Consider the following 16,167-nt stretch of genomic DNA (forward strand, 5'->3'; position numbering starts at 1 on the left):
TGGAAGCAGCAAGCCATGGGAGGCTTTAATGGTAGGGCGGGTGGGGGTGAGGAGCCATGGCTGAAGTCATGGCGTCACCAGATGAACATGGGCTTGCCATCGTCATGGGCCAGTTGACTGAGGCAGGAGAGCAGCAGCAGTGCATCACTGAGCATGCTGGGGTGCACTGTGTCCACCAGCACACGCTGTAGGAAGTCCACAGTGTAGGAACCGCCCTCAGAAGCCGCCAGCTCTGGCCTTTCACGCAGGATACCGTAGGCGTTCACCAGCTGCTCTGTCAGTGCAGGGTGCACCCGCCCATTGTAGCCTAGGCTCTGTAGCCGGTTCATGATGCACACATAGCGTTGTGTGAGCGTCTGGCAGAGTTCCTCATCCAGCTTGTGGTCATTGGGATTTAGGGAGGCCTGTGGGGAGAGCAGTCTTTAGGATGGATACACAAACAGGTGACTGGAGGAAGAGCTGGGGCAGCGCCACACCAAAGGGCATTAACAAGGGGACCTTCCATTGCTCGATTCCTTGCGGTTCATTGCCAGGCAGGGCACAGATTAAAGGAGAACAAAATCTGGCAAGAGTTTTGCTCTACCTCCCTGGGTGCTGGGAGAGCAACATGGGTACATTTGGGTCCAGAGAGGAGGCCAGGGTGGCCTCAAGTAAGTGACCCCTTGAGAATAGAGGGAGGTTGTGGGAGTGAGTGGGAAGAACAAGAAAAGCACTAGAGGGAGGGAATGGGATGTGAGCCTGCCTCCCCCTTTGCCAAAGATCATGAGCAGACAGTGCTGAGCAGAAACACCCACAGCAGGGGTCAGGGGATGGATCACTCAGTAGAACATACACCTTGCCATGCCTGGGTTCAAGCCCATGGCCATCACATAGGAGCACTGCATACATGGGGAGAGGGCTTCACAAATGGTGCTGTAGTGTTTCCTCTCTTGACTCTGTTTCTCTGTCTCCACCCGAGTTACCTGTATTACCCCACCACTCCCAGTGATCATTTTTTATAGAGGGTAAGAGACAAAGAGATATAGAGAGGAGATACCAGTGGCACTGCTCCACTGCATATATATTTTTTAATTTCTTTTTTTGATATTTATTTATTCCCTTTTGTTGCTCTTGTTGTTTTATTGTTGTAGTTATTATTGTTGTCATCATTGTTGGATAGGACAGAGAGAAATGGAGAGAGGAGGGGGAAGACAGAGAGGGGGAGAGAAAGACACCTGCAGACCTGCTTCACTGCTTGTGAAGCGACTCCCCTCCAGGTGGGGAGCTGGGGCTCGAACTGGGATCCTGACGCCGGTCCTTGCGCTTTGCACCACCTGCGCTTAACCAGCTGCACTACAGCCCAACTCCGGCTTCACTGCATATTAAGATCCCCCATGCAGATGGGGATTGGGGGCTTGAACCCAGGTTCTCCTACATGGCACTGCTCCACTGCTCATGAAGCTCCCTTTTTGTATGGTGCTTCCAAGTGGCCTGGGGCTCAACCCTGGGTCTTTGCATGTGTTAGAGTGTTCTCTCTATGTGTGAGCTGTTTCCTGGCTCCAAGGAGTTATTTGTGTGATCCTCAGATGCAATCAGACACCAGTCAGCCTGCAATGGGCTAGACACAGTCAGGGGGTCCCCCAAAGGTAGCTTTCATGTGGGGATTGGGACTCAGTAGAGCCACTCCTAGAGAAGAATGGGATCTCTGGGAAGGCCAGCAGGTAATGTAATTCTGGAAGCATCTATCACTGCTTACAGAAGGTAATGAGGCCAGTGGCTCTAGAATCAGTGATGGTGAGTGTGGTAAGAGCAACAAGGTCACCAGAAGCCACCAGGATGGGGACTGAGGCACAAGCTTGGAATCACTAAACTCTGGACATTCCCCAACACTAGAAATAACCACCTCATGTACAGTCTGTTGTCCTCTTCCCCAAGGAGCCACACTTGGTGTCAGGAATAGTTAAAGGGATGTGAACAATGAGAATTGAACAGTTGGGAGTTGGGCGGTAGCTCAGTGGGTTAAGAACAGGTGGTGCAAAGCGCAAGGACTGGTGCAAGGATCCCAGTTCAAGCCCTGGCTCCCCACCTGCAGGGGAGTTGCTTCACAAGCAGAGAAGCAGGTCTGCAGGTGTCTACCTTTCTCTCCCCCTTTCTGTCTTCCCCTCCTCTCTCTATTTCTCTCTGTCCTATCCAACAACAACGACATCAATAACAACAAGTACAACAATAAAACACAAGGGCAACAAAAGGGAATAAATAAAAAAAAATGAAGTCAATCTGACCCACAGGTGGCTGCATCTCTCTAGCTTCCACTGATATGAACAGTGCAGACATTCAGGGACTTGCCTTCATGGCAGTGACTTGTCTCACATCCATGTGGGTGACTAAACTTGTAATTCAGTTGCTGCCTCTGCCAGCTAGACACCAGCACAGTGCTTTAGAGATCTAAACACTGTGGTCCCATAGCATCATCTGCTGATGTTCAAATAGCCACAAGCAGAGCAGAGCACAGCCGTGATTAGGGCATAGTTGTTAAGCTTCAGATGGTGCAAGATGCCTCCATACTGACAAGCACACACAAGAGTCAACACTGCCAAGTGGGCCAACTCCCCACCACCAACAACATTAGGAGTTGAACTTGGTGAACTGATCCTAAAATTATGATTCAAGAGAGAGGCCAAAAGGAGCCTTCAACCACTTTTGGTCACCCTCCTATGGTGAGAGCACCTAGGGCTAGCACTGGCAGAGGGACTGAAATGGGGACTGGGGTTTCCCCAACACCCCAGCCTCCATTCAGCCTCTGAGGGGTTGGCCTGACTGCCACCTGTATCCTTTAGCTTCTAGTTGAGCTTGGCTTTTGGAGACCTACCAGGAGCTGGGGGAGGGGAGCCACTTCCTGTGGGTCTCCTAAGGGCTAGCAATGACCCTAGAAGGAGGATGTCAACCCCCAGGCCTGGAGACTGGAGCTACTATCACTAGCTCTATGCTCTACCCACACATACTTGACTCTCCCCTCCCCCACTCCTAATCCAGGAACTTTGGACCTCTGATGCTGGGACAAGGGGTTGTCCATAAGCAGGACTTTCCATCCCAGAACATTCCTCAGTTACGGGAAAGTCAAAGGCCCAAGGATGAAAAATCCAACCAGAACCCCTTAGGAGAAAATACGATATTGAACACAGAAAATGCATGTTGTGGGGCCAGGCGGTGCCACACCTGGTTGCGTGCACACATTATAGTGCACATGGACCCAGGGGGAAGCTTCACGAGTGGTGAAGCAGGTCTGCAAGTGTCTCTCTGTCTCTCCCTCTCTACCTCCCCCATCCCTCTCAATTTCTCTGTCACTATTCAGTAAATAAATAGAAAATTTAAAAATAATTAAAAAAAAAAAGAAAACGCGGGTTGCAGGCCAGGCAGTGGTGCATCCTGATGAATGCACACATTACTATGCATGAGGACCCCCGGCCCCATCTGCAGAGGATGTTTCACAAGCAGTGAAACAGTGCTGCAGGTGTCTGTCTCTCCTTCTCTATCTCCTCCTTCCCTCTCAAACTTCTCTCTGTCCTAGTAAATATAGAAATATGAAATATGTAGAAAAAAATTAAATATAGGGTGCTTTTAGGACGTGCTCGTACAAGAGGCTTTCTTGAATAATACACTGAAAATACAAGCATCCAAGGAGAAGATTGATTTGTCTGACCACAATGAAATTAAAAACTTAATCAGATGACTTGGAAGTGATGTAGTGGATAATACATTAGACTCCCAACCTTGGGGTCCTGAATTCAATCACTGGCATTTCATGAGCCAGAGTGATGCTCTGCTCTGGTTTGTTCTCTCTCTCTCCATATATATGCATATACATGTAATAAACAAATAAGTTAACATATATATGTATATATATTTGCACATATATGTCATAAACAAGTTGAATCTTAAAGGAAGACCTAAGCAAAGGACAAATTAACACAGGGAGAAGGCAAGGTTGCAGCTGGACAGATGTCATCAAGTCATTCCTGCATAACTTATACACATGGGCCTGCAGTTCACAGATCAAGACCACCAGAGAGAATGATCATGAGCTTGAAAGATGACTTCCCAGGGACTCTGGGACCCCAGGCATGGAATTGTGGGAAGAGGGGAGACAGGGTGGGGCCATCTTTGATCATTCTGGATGTGGCTCCAGCACACCAGACCAGCTCCTAACACTGTGACCACCATCCTGTGTCTTGAACAATCTCCCACACATAGGTGGGCTCAATCTCCAGCACTGGAGGCACAATTTTCTGAGTCCTTCTTGGGGACAGTGTGCTTGGGCATGCCCGGGAAGGTGTCCCTTGCATTCCCTTGTGGACCCAAGGACACTGAGAAGGCCTTAGCTCTGCTAGTCAAGGGAGGGCTGCTGGGAGCAAGAGTTGGTTTTGGGGGGAGGAACATCACTGGGGTCAATTGAGAGAGAACATGTCTGACCCTGCACAGCCCCGCCAATACCACCTACACCTTGCCCTTCCCTTGTCTGGAAGCTGGGGCTCCTGCTGCTGGATGCTCTAGGACTACAGGCCACTTGGACTGAGCACTGTGCCTCCTGCCTCTGGGGTCCTCCTAGTGTGCCACTTGGCTGTAAGGCAGGGCCTCACAATGGCCCCTTTGGCCAGCGTGCACCTCCTTGCCAGGTGGCAGGGACAGGTTTACTGGTCCCAATCTGGAGTGGTGCCACACACCTGGATGATCTTCTCAGGGATGTTGGAGACGGTGAAGCCGTAGAGGCGCACACGCTCTGGGAATATGCTGGACAGGATCCGGCGGTCCAGCTGGAAGGCGATCTCCCCCACCAGCCTCTCCCAGGCCAGCTGCTTCGACTCTGGGGACGAGGGGTGGAGGGGACGGTCACCGCCTCTGCTTGGTATCCCCCGAAGGGTGCAGGGAGGTCTCCCCGGGTAGCGGGGGAGCCCCCAGACTTGCGCTGAATCCACGCTGCGGCACTGACCTCGGCAGATATCGGGGAACTTGCTGGTCTTGCGGTGGGCCAGCTTTCGCTCCAAGTCCAGGATGCTCTTCCGAGATGTATCATTGACTCGGGGGACCGAAGCGGGGGAGGATGAGGCTCGAGGTGGGGAGTGGGGATTTCGTGAAGGGGACTGGGAAGTAAGTGGCCGGGTGGGGGAGTGGTGTGCCCGGGTGGGAGAGTGAGCTGTACGGTTGTTCCCGTGGGTGGTGCTGGAGAGAGTTTGGCAGGTTGCAGATTGTGGGGTAGGAATGGAGGTAGTGGGAGGGACAGTGGGGGAACCGCCTGTGGACTTTGGGACAGAGGCAGGAGTCGCTTGTTCTGGGGGGGCAGCAGAACTGGCATCTGAAGTGACAAGGAAGGCAGGCATGGGATTGGGTGTGATGGGGCTGGAGGCCTGGAGGGGTGCACCCACAAACACCATGCTCTGGGGCTCCGGGTCCTGGTTGGAGCGGGGATGCTCAGTAGAGAATGGGGCTGAGACATGGGAGAAAAGCCGAAAGGAGAGCGGGAAGGTTAATATAACCAGGACCAGAGATGGGCTGGGGAGGGGGCCTGCCCTCCCCCAGCGGTCCCTGATGCCCAACACTCCCTCCTCATCCCTTACCCCCCCACAGGTTACCTTTGGAGGGCTGAGGCCCAGGGGCACTTCCTTGGAGTGGTTCTGGCGGCCGTACCCTTGGTGCCTCTGATGCCACCCGATTATTCATGGGGGTGGGCACAAGGTTCTGATTGATGCCAATGGAGGCAGTTGTGGAGGGGAGCAGGGTGCTGTTCAGTGACATGGCTAGGTGGCCAGCCAGGGGGCTGCTTGGAGTGAATGTGCCGGTGGAGGGCAGGACAAGCGAACTACTCAGTGTGCCCACTGGGGGCACTGCCATTGAGCCAGGCAAGTGGCTGCGTGGAGTCAAGGGGCTGGTGGAGGGCAGGCCCAGAGAGCTGGTCAGCGTGCCTGTTGGGGGAACTGCCACAGAGCTGGCCAGCTGGCTGCCTGGAGTTAGGGGGCTGGTGGAGGGTAGTCCCAGGGAGCTGTTCAGTGTGCCTGTTGGGGGCACCGCAATGGAGCCAGCTAGGTGGCTACTTGGAGCCAGGGGGGCAGTGGAGGGCAGGCCCAGGGAGCTGTTCAGCGTGCCTGATGGGGGTACTGCCATAGAGCCTGTCAGGTGGCTGCCCAGGGTACCCGTCAGGATGCCCGTGAGAGGGGTGCTCTGTGTGATTGATCCTGTGCCAGTCAGCAGTGAGCTGAGAGGGCTGGGCTGCTGATTGCTCAGCATTTCAGCTAGGGGGGCCAGAGACATGATCCCCACGTCTTCTAGGATGGGCTCACTCGCCGCTGCCGGTGACTGGGGCATGAAGACACCTAGGGGACACAGAGAAACCCTGAGATGCTAGCCAGCTCCTTGGCGGGGGGGGGGGGGGGTTGGGGGGGAGCCTAGGCCCTGCTGCTCATATGAGCCCTCCTCCTCTTGCTGAGCCTCACCTAGTGGAAGGTGTGGCCCAGAAACACTCACTCTTGCCCCTGCATCCCTGAGCCCCTGAACAGCCAGTCTCTGGGGAAAAGGCCTCACCACTGTGGGGAGGGAGCTTGGTGCTGGCACTATGAATCCACCGTTACTGGCAGCTTTTTTTTTTTTTTAATTCTTTCTCTATCTTTTCTATTTAATTCAACAGAACAGAGGAAAATTAAGAGAGGAGGGGAAAAAAAGAGAGGAGGGGAGACAGATACATACACACAGAGACCTGTAGATCCACTTCACTGCGTGTGAAGCATCTCTGCTACAGGTGGGGAGCGGGGGCTTGAACCCAGGTCCTCGTACATAGTATCAGTGTGCTCAACCAGGAGTGCCATTGCCTGGCCCTTGTTAAAAGTTTTTAATAGATTTTTTCTTCCTCCAGGGTTATTGCTGGGGCTTGATGCTAGCACTACGAATCCACCACTCCTGGTGGTCATTCCCTCCCCCTCTTTTTTCTGTTTTATTCTATAAAGAATAAAAAGAGAGAAATTGAGAGGGGAGGAAAGACATAAAATAAAACAGAGACAGACAGACCTACTTCACCACTCGTGAAGCATCCCTGCTGCAGGTGGGGAGTGAGGGCTTGAATGCCGGTGTTTGTGCATTCACAAATGTGTGGCATTATGAATCCACTGCTCCTGGAGGTAATATTTTTCCTTTTTTTTTTTTTTTTTGCCTCCAGGGTTATCACTGGGGCTCAGTGCATGCATCACGAATCCACTGCTACTGGATCCACTTTTTCCCATTTTTGTTGCCCTTGTTATTGTCATCATTGTTATTGTCACCATTGGTGCTATTGTTGGATAGAGCAGAAAGAAATTGAGAGAGGAGAGAAAACAGACAGGGGGGAGAGAAAGATAGACACCTGCAGACCTGCTTCACTGCCTGTGAAGCAACCCCACTGCAGGTGGGGAGCCGGGGGCTCGAACCGGTATCTCCAAGCTGGGCCTTGCGCTTCGTGCCATGTGCACTCAACCTGCTGTGCTACCTCCCGACGCCCTATTTTTTCCATATTTTAAATGGATCAGACAAAGAGAAATTGAGAGAGAAGGGAGGAGATAGAGCAGGGGAGAGAAAGACACCTGCAGACCTGCTTTACTATTTGTGGAAGTGACCCCCCTGCAGGTGGGGTTGATTTTTTATTGGATTGGACAAAGAGAAACTGAGAGAGAAGGGGGGAGAGAGAGCAGGGGAGAGAAAGACTCCTGCATACTTGCTTTACTGCTCGTGAAGTAACCCTGCCCCTGCCAGAGGGTTGAACCAGAAACCTTGTGCTTGAGTGGTTTCTTGTGGTTTGTACAATGTGTACTTAACCTGGTGCACTAATGCCTGCCCACCCCCCTTTAATTAATTTTTTAACTACTAGGGCTATCACTGGAGCTTTGCACCTCCATTATTCCTCTGTCCCCAGTGATATATATATATCAGGAAAGGAGGTGAGGTCTATTTGCTTGAAGTTTGTGCTCCTTCATGCTCACAAAAGGCATGACTTTTATAAAAATAACTTTATAAGTGGTAACCACTGAAATGCACATGAGATCCAAATCCCATTAGATGGCAGGTTCCTATCTGAAGGAACAACTGTATTCCCTATAAGAGCATTGTAGAATCCAAAACAGAAATTAAGGAAACAGTATGAAAAAGAATAAAATATCTCAGGATAAACATAACAAAAGAAATGTAGAACCATACCTTGAAAATTATGAACATTGTTGAAAGAATTAAAGAGATTTGGGAGTTGGGCAGTAGCGCAGCAGGTTAAGTGCATGTGGTGCAAAGCGCAAGGACCAGCATAAGTATTCCGGTTCGAGCCCCTGGCTCCCCACCTGCAGGGGAGTCGCTTCACAAGCGGTGAAGCAGGTCTGCAGGTGTCTATCTTTCTCTCCCCCTCTGTCTTCCCCTCCTCTCTCCATTTTATCTCTGTCCTATCCAACAATGACATCAATAACAAGAATAACTACAACAATAAAACCAAAAGGACAACAAAAGGGAATAAATAAATATTAAAGAAAAAAGAATTAAAGAGATTCTAATTCAATGGAAAGACATTCCATATTCATGGAGTAGAAGACTTAGTAATGTTAAGGTAGCAATACCCTTCCCCAAGCTGACAGTCAGATTCAGTGCAATGACTGTCAGAATACAAGCTGATTTCTTTGTAAAAAATGGACAAGTCTGGGGGCCAGGCAGTAGTGAAGCAGGTTAATCATACATGGCACGAAGTGCAAGGATTGGCATAAGGATCCCAATTTTAGCCCTTGGCTCCCCCACTGCGGGGGCGGGGTCCCTTCACAAGTGGTGAAACAGGTCTGTAGGTGTCTTTCTCTCCTCCTCTCGGTCTTCCTCTCCTTCCTCAATTTCTCTCTGTCCTATCCAACAACAGCAGTAACAACAACAACAACAACAACAACAACAAAATGGAAAAAATAGCCTCCAGGAGCAGTGGATTTGTAGTGTAGGCACTGAACCCCAGCGATAACCCTGGAGGCAAAAAAAAAAAAAAAAGGACAAGTCATTTCTAAAACTCACAAGGAATATAAAGGGACTGAGAATGACCAAAACAATATACAAAAGGGAGAAAGACAAAGGATGGACTTTATATTTCAAAACTTGTCCAAAGCCATAGTAATGAAGACTGGATGGTACTGGCCTAAGACAGACATATGGACCAATAAAATGGAATAGGGAGTCCAGAAATAAGCCATATGCCTATCATCAACTATTATTTTGACAAGAGTGCCAAAATAATTCAATGGAAGAAAAGAATAATCTTTTCAAAAAGCTATGCAAAAGAATGAAGTTGGACCTTTTCCTCTCATTATATACAAAGGTTAATTATCAAATGTCTATATTTAACAAGAGCTAAAATTATTATTTTACACTAGGGTTATCACTGGGGCTGAGTGCCTGTATGACCCCATAGTTCCTGGTTATCATTCCCCCTCTTTTTCTTTCATTTTGATAGAGTGTGAGAGACAGAGAGAAGGAAATGGAGAAAGACTGAGGGGAGGAGACAACTGCAGCACTGCTCCATCACTCATGAAGTTACCTTTCTGCAGGTGCCTCTCCTGACCCCACTGATGATGTTTTGATAGTTTCAGTGAATTTCAGATTTCCTCCCCTCAGTGACTGCTCCCAGTCTTCTCTCCCTGGCTGTCTGGGATCAACCCCGGAGCATTTATGGTCCCTACTTCTGTTTCACCCACCAGTACTCTTTGGTCTGGGCAATCCTAGTAGTCATGACCCTTCAAGAACTGCCCATCACAGGAGGAAGTCGGCCCAGTGAAGTCTAGATCCGGGCCCACATAGGTGGGATAGCCAGACAGCTAGACACCCCAATCTATGCTGGTGAGACCGAAGCAGGGCAACCAAGATGGCCTAGTAGTTGTGGGGTCCACAGAAGGCCTGGGGCTCCCAGGGTGGCTAGAAGAACCCTGGGAAGTAGCTAGGGCGCTGCGGTGGGGTTTATGGGGCGGAACCTAATTGGGGCAGGCCTAATTGGGGCGGGGCCTGTAGGGGCGGAGCCTGAGTGGGGAGGAGCTAGAGCTGGGGCAGCTAAGCTGTTGAGCCGAAGCTATCCATTTTGACCAGAGAGAATCCAGAGCAACGTTGGACTCACAGAAAAGAGATAAAGGAGAGAGAGAGGGACAGGGAGAGGACACACACACACACACACACACACACACACACACACACACACACACACACACACACACACACACACACACACACACACACACACACACACACACACACACACACACACGGAATGTCCTGTCTTGACTCTTGTCCTATCTTGTAGACATGTACTGTTCGTCTTGACTCTTGTCCTATCTTGTAGACATGTACTGTTCTAACCATTGACAAATGCTGACTGCCTGGTCTACTCAACTTCTGTGTGGAAGAACCAGGTCTGACCAGTTGGAACCAGATCCACTTTCAGAACACCACCACCTTAGTAACTGCACAATATTCAGTTGGACTCTCATTTCCTCTCTATGCCAACATCCTCCTTACCTCCCCCACCCACCCTCCATCTCGCACTCATCCCAGGGCAGGGTCCTGAGCAAGTCCCAGGCTCTCAGGAGCAGGTCCTGGAGTTCTAACCCCGTCTTGGTTTCACCTGTCTCTTGCTATGTTTACAGTGCTAAGGCTGGGGCCTCTTAGCACTTGTTTCTGTCCTGTAAAGTTAATTTAGCCAACAGCCAACTTTTATTGACGTCTTGCTGCTCATATGACTCTGACCTTGCATCTGTCCTTTCTACCTTACTTGCAAAGTCATGCCTGACTACCTGGTGTCCGAACTCAGTAGATCCTTCTTACACTGGCCAATGTCTTCTGCCATGCAACAGCCCCAGTGGGCTCCTCTTCCTCCGTGGTGTTCTCAGTTCTTGCTGCACCCTCCTTGGCTTTGCTGGCCTGCCTCTCTCATTCCCATCCCTCTGCCACCCAGTGCTGCTGGAGGAGGTTGATGGCTGCTGCCTTTACAACCCATGGTTGCTAGTGCCCCCTGGGCCCTCTCCACAGCATGACAGACTGTCCTCTCACACCTTCCATTCCTCCTCTCTACTCTTGTTCTCAGAGGTTGAATTTTACACAGAAAATGGTTCTGGAACTTTCTGTTTCTCACTGGTCATTCTCACTCCCCCTTCCCTTCTTCCTCTTCCACGACAATGGAAGAGCTGTGTTTCCTTCTATCAAGGGCAGCCTCTCCATCTTACCCTGTCCTCCAAAAAGTATGCCTTTTGGAGCTGGCAGGGTAGCTCACCTGCACTGCCTGCTTTGCCATGTATGCAACTCAAGTTTGAACCCAGCCCCTGTCACACTGAAGGAAGCTTCAGTACTGTGGTATCTTTACTCCTTTGTCTCTTTCTTTCTTTTTAAAAAATATTTATTTCCTTTTGTTGCCCTTGTTTTATTGTTGTAGTTATTATTGATGTTGTCGTTGTTGGATAGGACAGAGAGAAATGGAGAGAGGAGGGGAAGACAGAGAGGTGGAGAGAAAATAGACACCTGCAGACCTGCTTCACCACTTGTGAAGCAACCTCCCTGGCAGGTGGGGAGCCGGGGGCTTGAACCGGGATCCTTATGCCAGTCCTTGCACTTAGCTCCACCTGTGCTTAACCCACTGCACTACTGCCCGACTCTCATTCTTTGTCTCTATCTATCTAGCCAGTGATGAAACCCTAGTGATGACAAAAATGAAATAAAACAGTCTTCCTTTTACTCTCTCAGATCTCTCAGCAGTCTCTGCTGGCTTTATCCTTCCACATATAAACAAACTCAGGCCTCTGTCATCTTGAACACACACTCTGGGCTCCATACTCCTCTCAGCTCTCCTTCCCCAAGTCATACTTCATGAAGTAAGCATCGACTATCCCCACTCACTCACTTTTTTTTCTAATTTTTTTTTAGATAGGACAGAGAAATTGAGAGAGGATAGGGAGACAGAGAGAGGGAGAGAAAGACACCTTCAGACCTGCTTCACTGATCATGAAGCTAATCCCCCCTGCAGGAAGGGGGTGGGGGCTTGAACCTGGGTCCTTGTGCTTGGTAATATGTGTGCTTACCTGGATGTACCACACTTGGCCCCATTCTCACTCACTTTTTACTGCACACCTCACTTTATGAGCCTTTCCTGCTTAGGGTGGGCTTGAGATAATTCTAATGGAGGCACTAACACCAAATCAGTAAAGCCTGGGGACATCTTGAATACTTTTCTTTCTTGGCCTCTTGGCTGTCTTTACTTATTTATTTATTTATTTTAATTTTTAAAAATTTATTTTCCCTTTTGTTGCCTTCCTTGTTTTTTATTGTTGTTGTAGTTATTGTTATTGATATCATTGTCATTAGCTAGGACAGAGAGAAATGGAGAGAGGAGGGGAAGACAGAGAGGGAGAGAGAAAGATGGACACCTGCAGATCTGCTTCACTGCTTGTGAAGCAACTCTCCTGCAGGTGGGGAGCTGGGGGCTCGAACTGGGTTCCTTACGCCAGTCCTTGCACTTTAGAGCCATGTGTGCTCAACCTGCTGCACTACTGCCTGACTCCCTGCTGTCTTTATTAACACTCCCTTTCCAGGCTGCTGCTCATCTTCCAGGATTACATTTTTTAGGTTCCCCCTTGTCTTTGGATGCTCCTTATTACCTTTGCTACCAACTGCAGCTGTGCCCCCAGTCCCTTCTAACTGGGCTCTCTCTTTCTAGGTCGTATGACCCACTCCTGCAGTTTTAATTGCTCATAATTCTCGAATCTTCCTCTCTAGACCTAACCTGTTCTTCAAGCTTCAGTCTCACAGTGTCACTATCTCCTGGACAGTTCATACAGGTGTTGTGTGAATGTCTTGAAGTCTGTTTGTCCAAATCCAATAATTCCCTTCCCCTCAAATTGTCTTGCCTTCTCTCAAGTTCCCCCAGGTGAGAACATACATGGAGTCCCACATCCTCTTAAGTCAAAATAGAAGTTATCAGTCAAGCTAATAAACTGTTAAATTGTGGACTTTTTTCTTTTTTCTTTCTTTCTTTCTTTTTTTTTTTAAATTTCTTTATTGGGGAATTAATGTTTTACATTCAACAGTAAATACAATAGTTTGTACATGCATAACATTTCCCAGTTTTCCATATAACCATACAACCCCCACTAGGTCCGACTGTTTTCTTTTTAATTAAAGTATTTATTTTAAAGAAATTTTTCTTTCTTTCTTTTTTTCTTTTCTTTCTTTCTTTCTTTTTTTTTTCTTTTTTTTTTTTTTTTTACCAGAGCACTGCTCAGCTCTGGTTTATGGTGGTACAGGGGATTGAACCTGGGACTTTGGAGCGTCAGGCATGAGAGGCTCTTTGCATAACCATTATGCTATCTACTCTTGCCCTTTTAAGAACATTTAAAAAATTATTTACTTATTTCAGTTAGAGACAGAAATCAAGAGGGATAGGAGAGCTAGAGAGACAGAGAGGACCTGGCACACATGCTTGTGACCACCCACAAACAGAACCTTGTTTCCTTTTGAAGGGGAGTAGCCAGAACTCCAGATTGGAGGGCTCAGGCAGCAACAGGGACCAGGGCAGATGAGAGTGGGTGCAGAAAGAGCAAGTGAAGGTCAAGTACACAAGAACACTTTGTGATTAACCACCTAACTCCATGAGGAGGGTCAAAGATGGGATTGGGGGAGTGGGGAAGGCAGTAGGGAGAGAAATGGTCAAAGTTTTCTCAAGGCTGTTTTGGGATCTACCTTGGCAGGACCTGGGGATGGAGAGTTACATAGTCACCCAGCCACCTCTGCTAGAACTGTAGACACATTCTAGACTCTTTCATTTCTCCCATCCAAGCTATTTGTTTTCCTCTAAGTGACTTGGATTAATTTCTCTTGCTGGTTCATGCTACTATCTTCCTCCCTGATGGCTGCAGGAACCTACTGGACCCAGCTCCCTGCCTTGCCTTCACCTATTTCCCTCACATCAGCTTTGAGTGGCCTTGAAACATAAACACAATTACTTCCTGTTAGAAGCCCTCAGTGTCTGCTTAGTTACATTAGAGCAAGCCCAGGCTCTTTAGCATCCCACTCATAGTGATTGGTAATCTGACCTCTGCTGATCTACTACCTACAGTGTTTACTTTCTTACCAGAACACACACATTCACATACATTTACACACACTAGCATAAACATCATTCACATATAGCTCATTCAAAAGCATATGTTCACATGGAAACCACTTTTACATGAGTGCTTGCTTACATTCACTCACTCACATCCTGCAGTCACACACCACATACACCTCCACATATGCATTTTCACTTACATGGCGCATGCTCTCAAGGCACATATATTGAACACTCCCACTTACACCAGTTGCTTATTTGCCCATAACACACAAATGCACACACATCACACTGCACACTCTTGGACCACAACACTTGAAGACCCTCCTTCTAATGACCCTGAGACACTTCCTATTCCACACTCACAAGTTCATGGGTCCTACAAACACAGTGTACGCACCACACATACATAGACACAGAGCCTAGGATTTAATCAGACCAATCTTTTTTTCTTTTCACTTCGTCTCTTTTTTTTTTAAATGAAGGTTAAATTATTTATTAACGTAGGGCACCAAAGTAATAACCCTGAGGTGAGGGGTAGACATGCAGCTTCCTGGGACAGTGGGGAGTGGGAGTGGGTGGGAGGGATGGGTCACAATCTTTTGGTGGTGGGAATGGTGTTTATGTACACTCCTAGTAAAATGTAGTCATATACATCACTAGTTAATTAATACGAGAGGGGGGAAAATTAATTGTATGTTTGAAGTTTTTCAAAACACAAACTGAATCTTTTCTCAATATATGCAAGTGTAATTGATATGCAGACTCTCTCAAAAGCCTAGACCAAGTAGATCAGAAGCAACCAATAGCACAGCTATATACAAGATGCTGGGTACTGTACAGCAAATCCTAACAAAAGGACTTTTCAAAGTTAACCCAATTACCAAATAATGTGATGATAACATTAACTATCGATTGTCTTTTTGAACCCTAAGACAGCAGGAACCTCACATCTCCATTATAGAGCCTCTACTTCCCCCAGTCCTGGAACCCTTGGATAGGGCCCTCTTTCCCATATGCCTCTCCCAATCCATATCAAATAATATTGTATCTGCCGATCACAACCTAACCAACACAACGATTGCCACCTCAACATGCTTCACTTCAGACTGTGTCCAGAGATTACACGTGTGGAATGACAACCCTTCAGCTTCATTACTCGGGTGAGACCTTTCCTTTCATAGTATACTCTAATTCCATCTCAGGTGGTTCACTTTCTAACAAAGTCCCAAAACCTAGATATACACCAGTTTCTGTGAGAGAGAGCATATGTTCATACGTATCCGTAAACTACTGCAAAATATATACCTGAAAGCAGAAGTACACTAGAGTTTGCAGTGAGTATCCCCCTAACACTTCCTCTCCACTATTCCAACCTTTGCATCCATGATTGCTCAACAACTCGTTTGGCTTCGTATGTTAACTCTCTTTTCAGTCACCAGGTTCCAGATGTCATCAGGATGTCGGCCAGGGTTCCCTGGACTGAAGACCCCACCAATGTGTCCTGGAGCTCCGCTTCCACAGAGACCCACCCTACTAGGGGAAGAGAGAGGCAGACTGGGAATATGGATCAACCAGTCAACGCCCATGTTCAGCGGGGAAGCAATTACAGAAGCCAGACCTTCTACTTTCTGCAACCCACAATGACCCTGGGTCCATCCTCCCAGAGGGATAGAGAGTGGGAAAGCTATCAGGGGAGGGGGTGGGATATGGAGAATGGGTGGTGGGAATTGTGTGTAATTGTACCCCTCCTACCCTATGGTTTTGCTAATTAATACTTTCTTAAATAAAAAAAAGTAAAAAAAATTATTTATTAACAGAGAGAGACAGAGAGAAGAGAAAGATACTGGGGTTCAAATTCAGGACCTCATGCTTGAGTCTAACACTAACTACTTGGCAACCTCCTGGGTCAAGTGCTCTGTTTCTCACCCTTGTAGTCCCCAGGTTCTGTGTCTTTGCACAAGATGTTCTATAGGCTCACCTCCTCCAGAAAAAATTCCCTAAGTCATCCCTGAGGATGGACCCTTCAGGAATCAGAAGATCTAAATCAGTTCAAGATTCTTTTACACATC

General features: G+C 48.2%; 1 protein-coding gene across 1 annotated transcript in view; it reads right to left on the reverse strand.

The window, feature by feature from the left end:
- Positions 1-16,167, reverse strand: part of SPATC1 (spermatogenesis and centriole associated 1) — an 18,276-nt gene continuing 2,109 nt past the window's right edge. The window contains exons 2-5 of the mRNA XM_060197627.1: positions 5,607-6,344; positions 4,967-5,461; positions 4,701-4,840; positions 1-404 (exon numbers count right to left, since the gene is read on the reverse strand). Coding sequence (XP_060053610.1) covers positions 75-404; positions 4,701-4,840; positions 4,967-5,461; positions 5,607-6,344 — 1,703 coding nt within the window. The 3' untranslated portion in view covers positions 1-74. The remainder of the gene's footprint in view (positions 405-4,700; positions 4,841-4,966; positions 5,462-5,606; positions 6,345-16,167) is intronic.

The sequence above is a fragment of the Erinaceus europaeus genome, chromosome 1 (genome assembly GCF_950295315.1).
Source record: "Erinaceus europaeus chromosome 1, mEriEur2.1, whole genome shotgun sequence".
NCBI lineage: Eukaryota > Metazoa > Chordata > Mammalia > Eulipotyphla > Erinaceidae > Erinaceus > Erinaceus europaeus.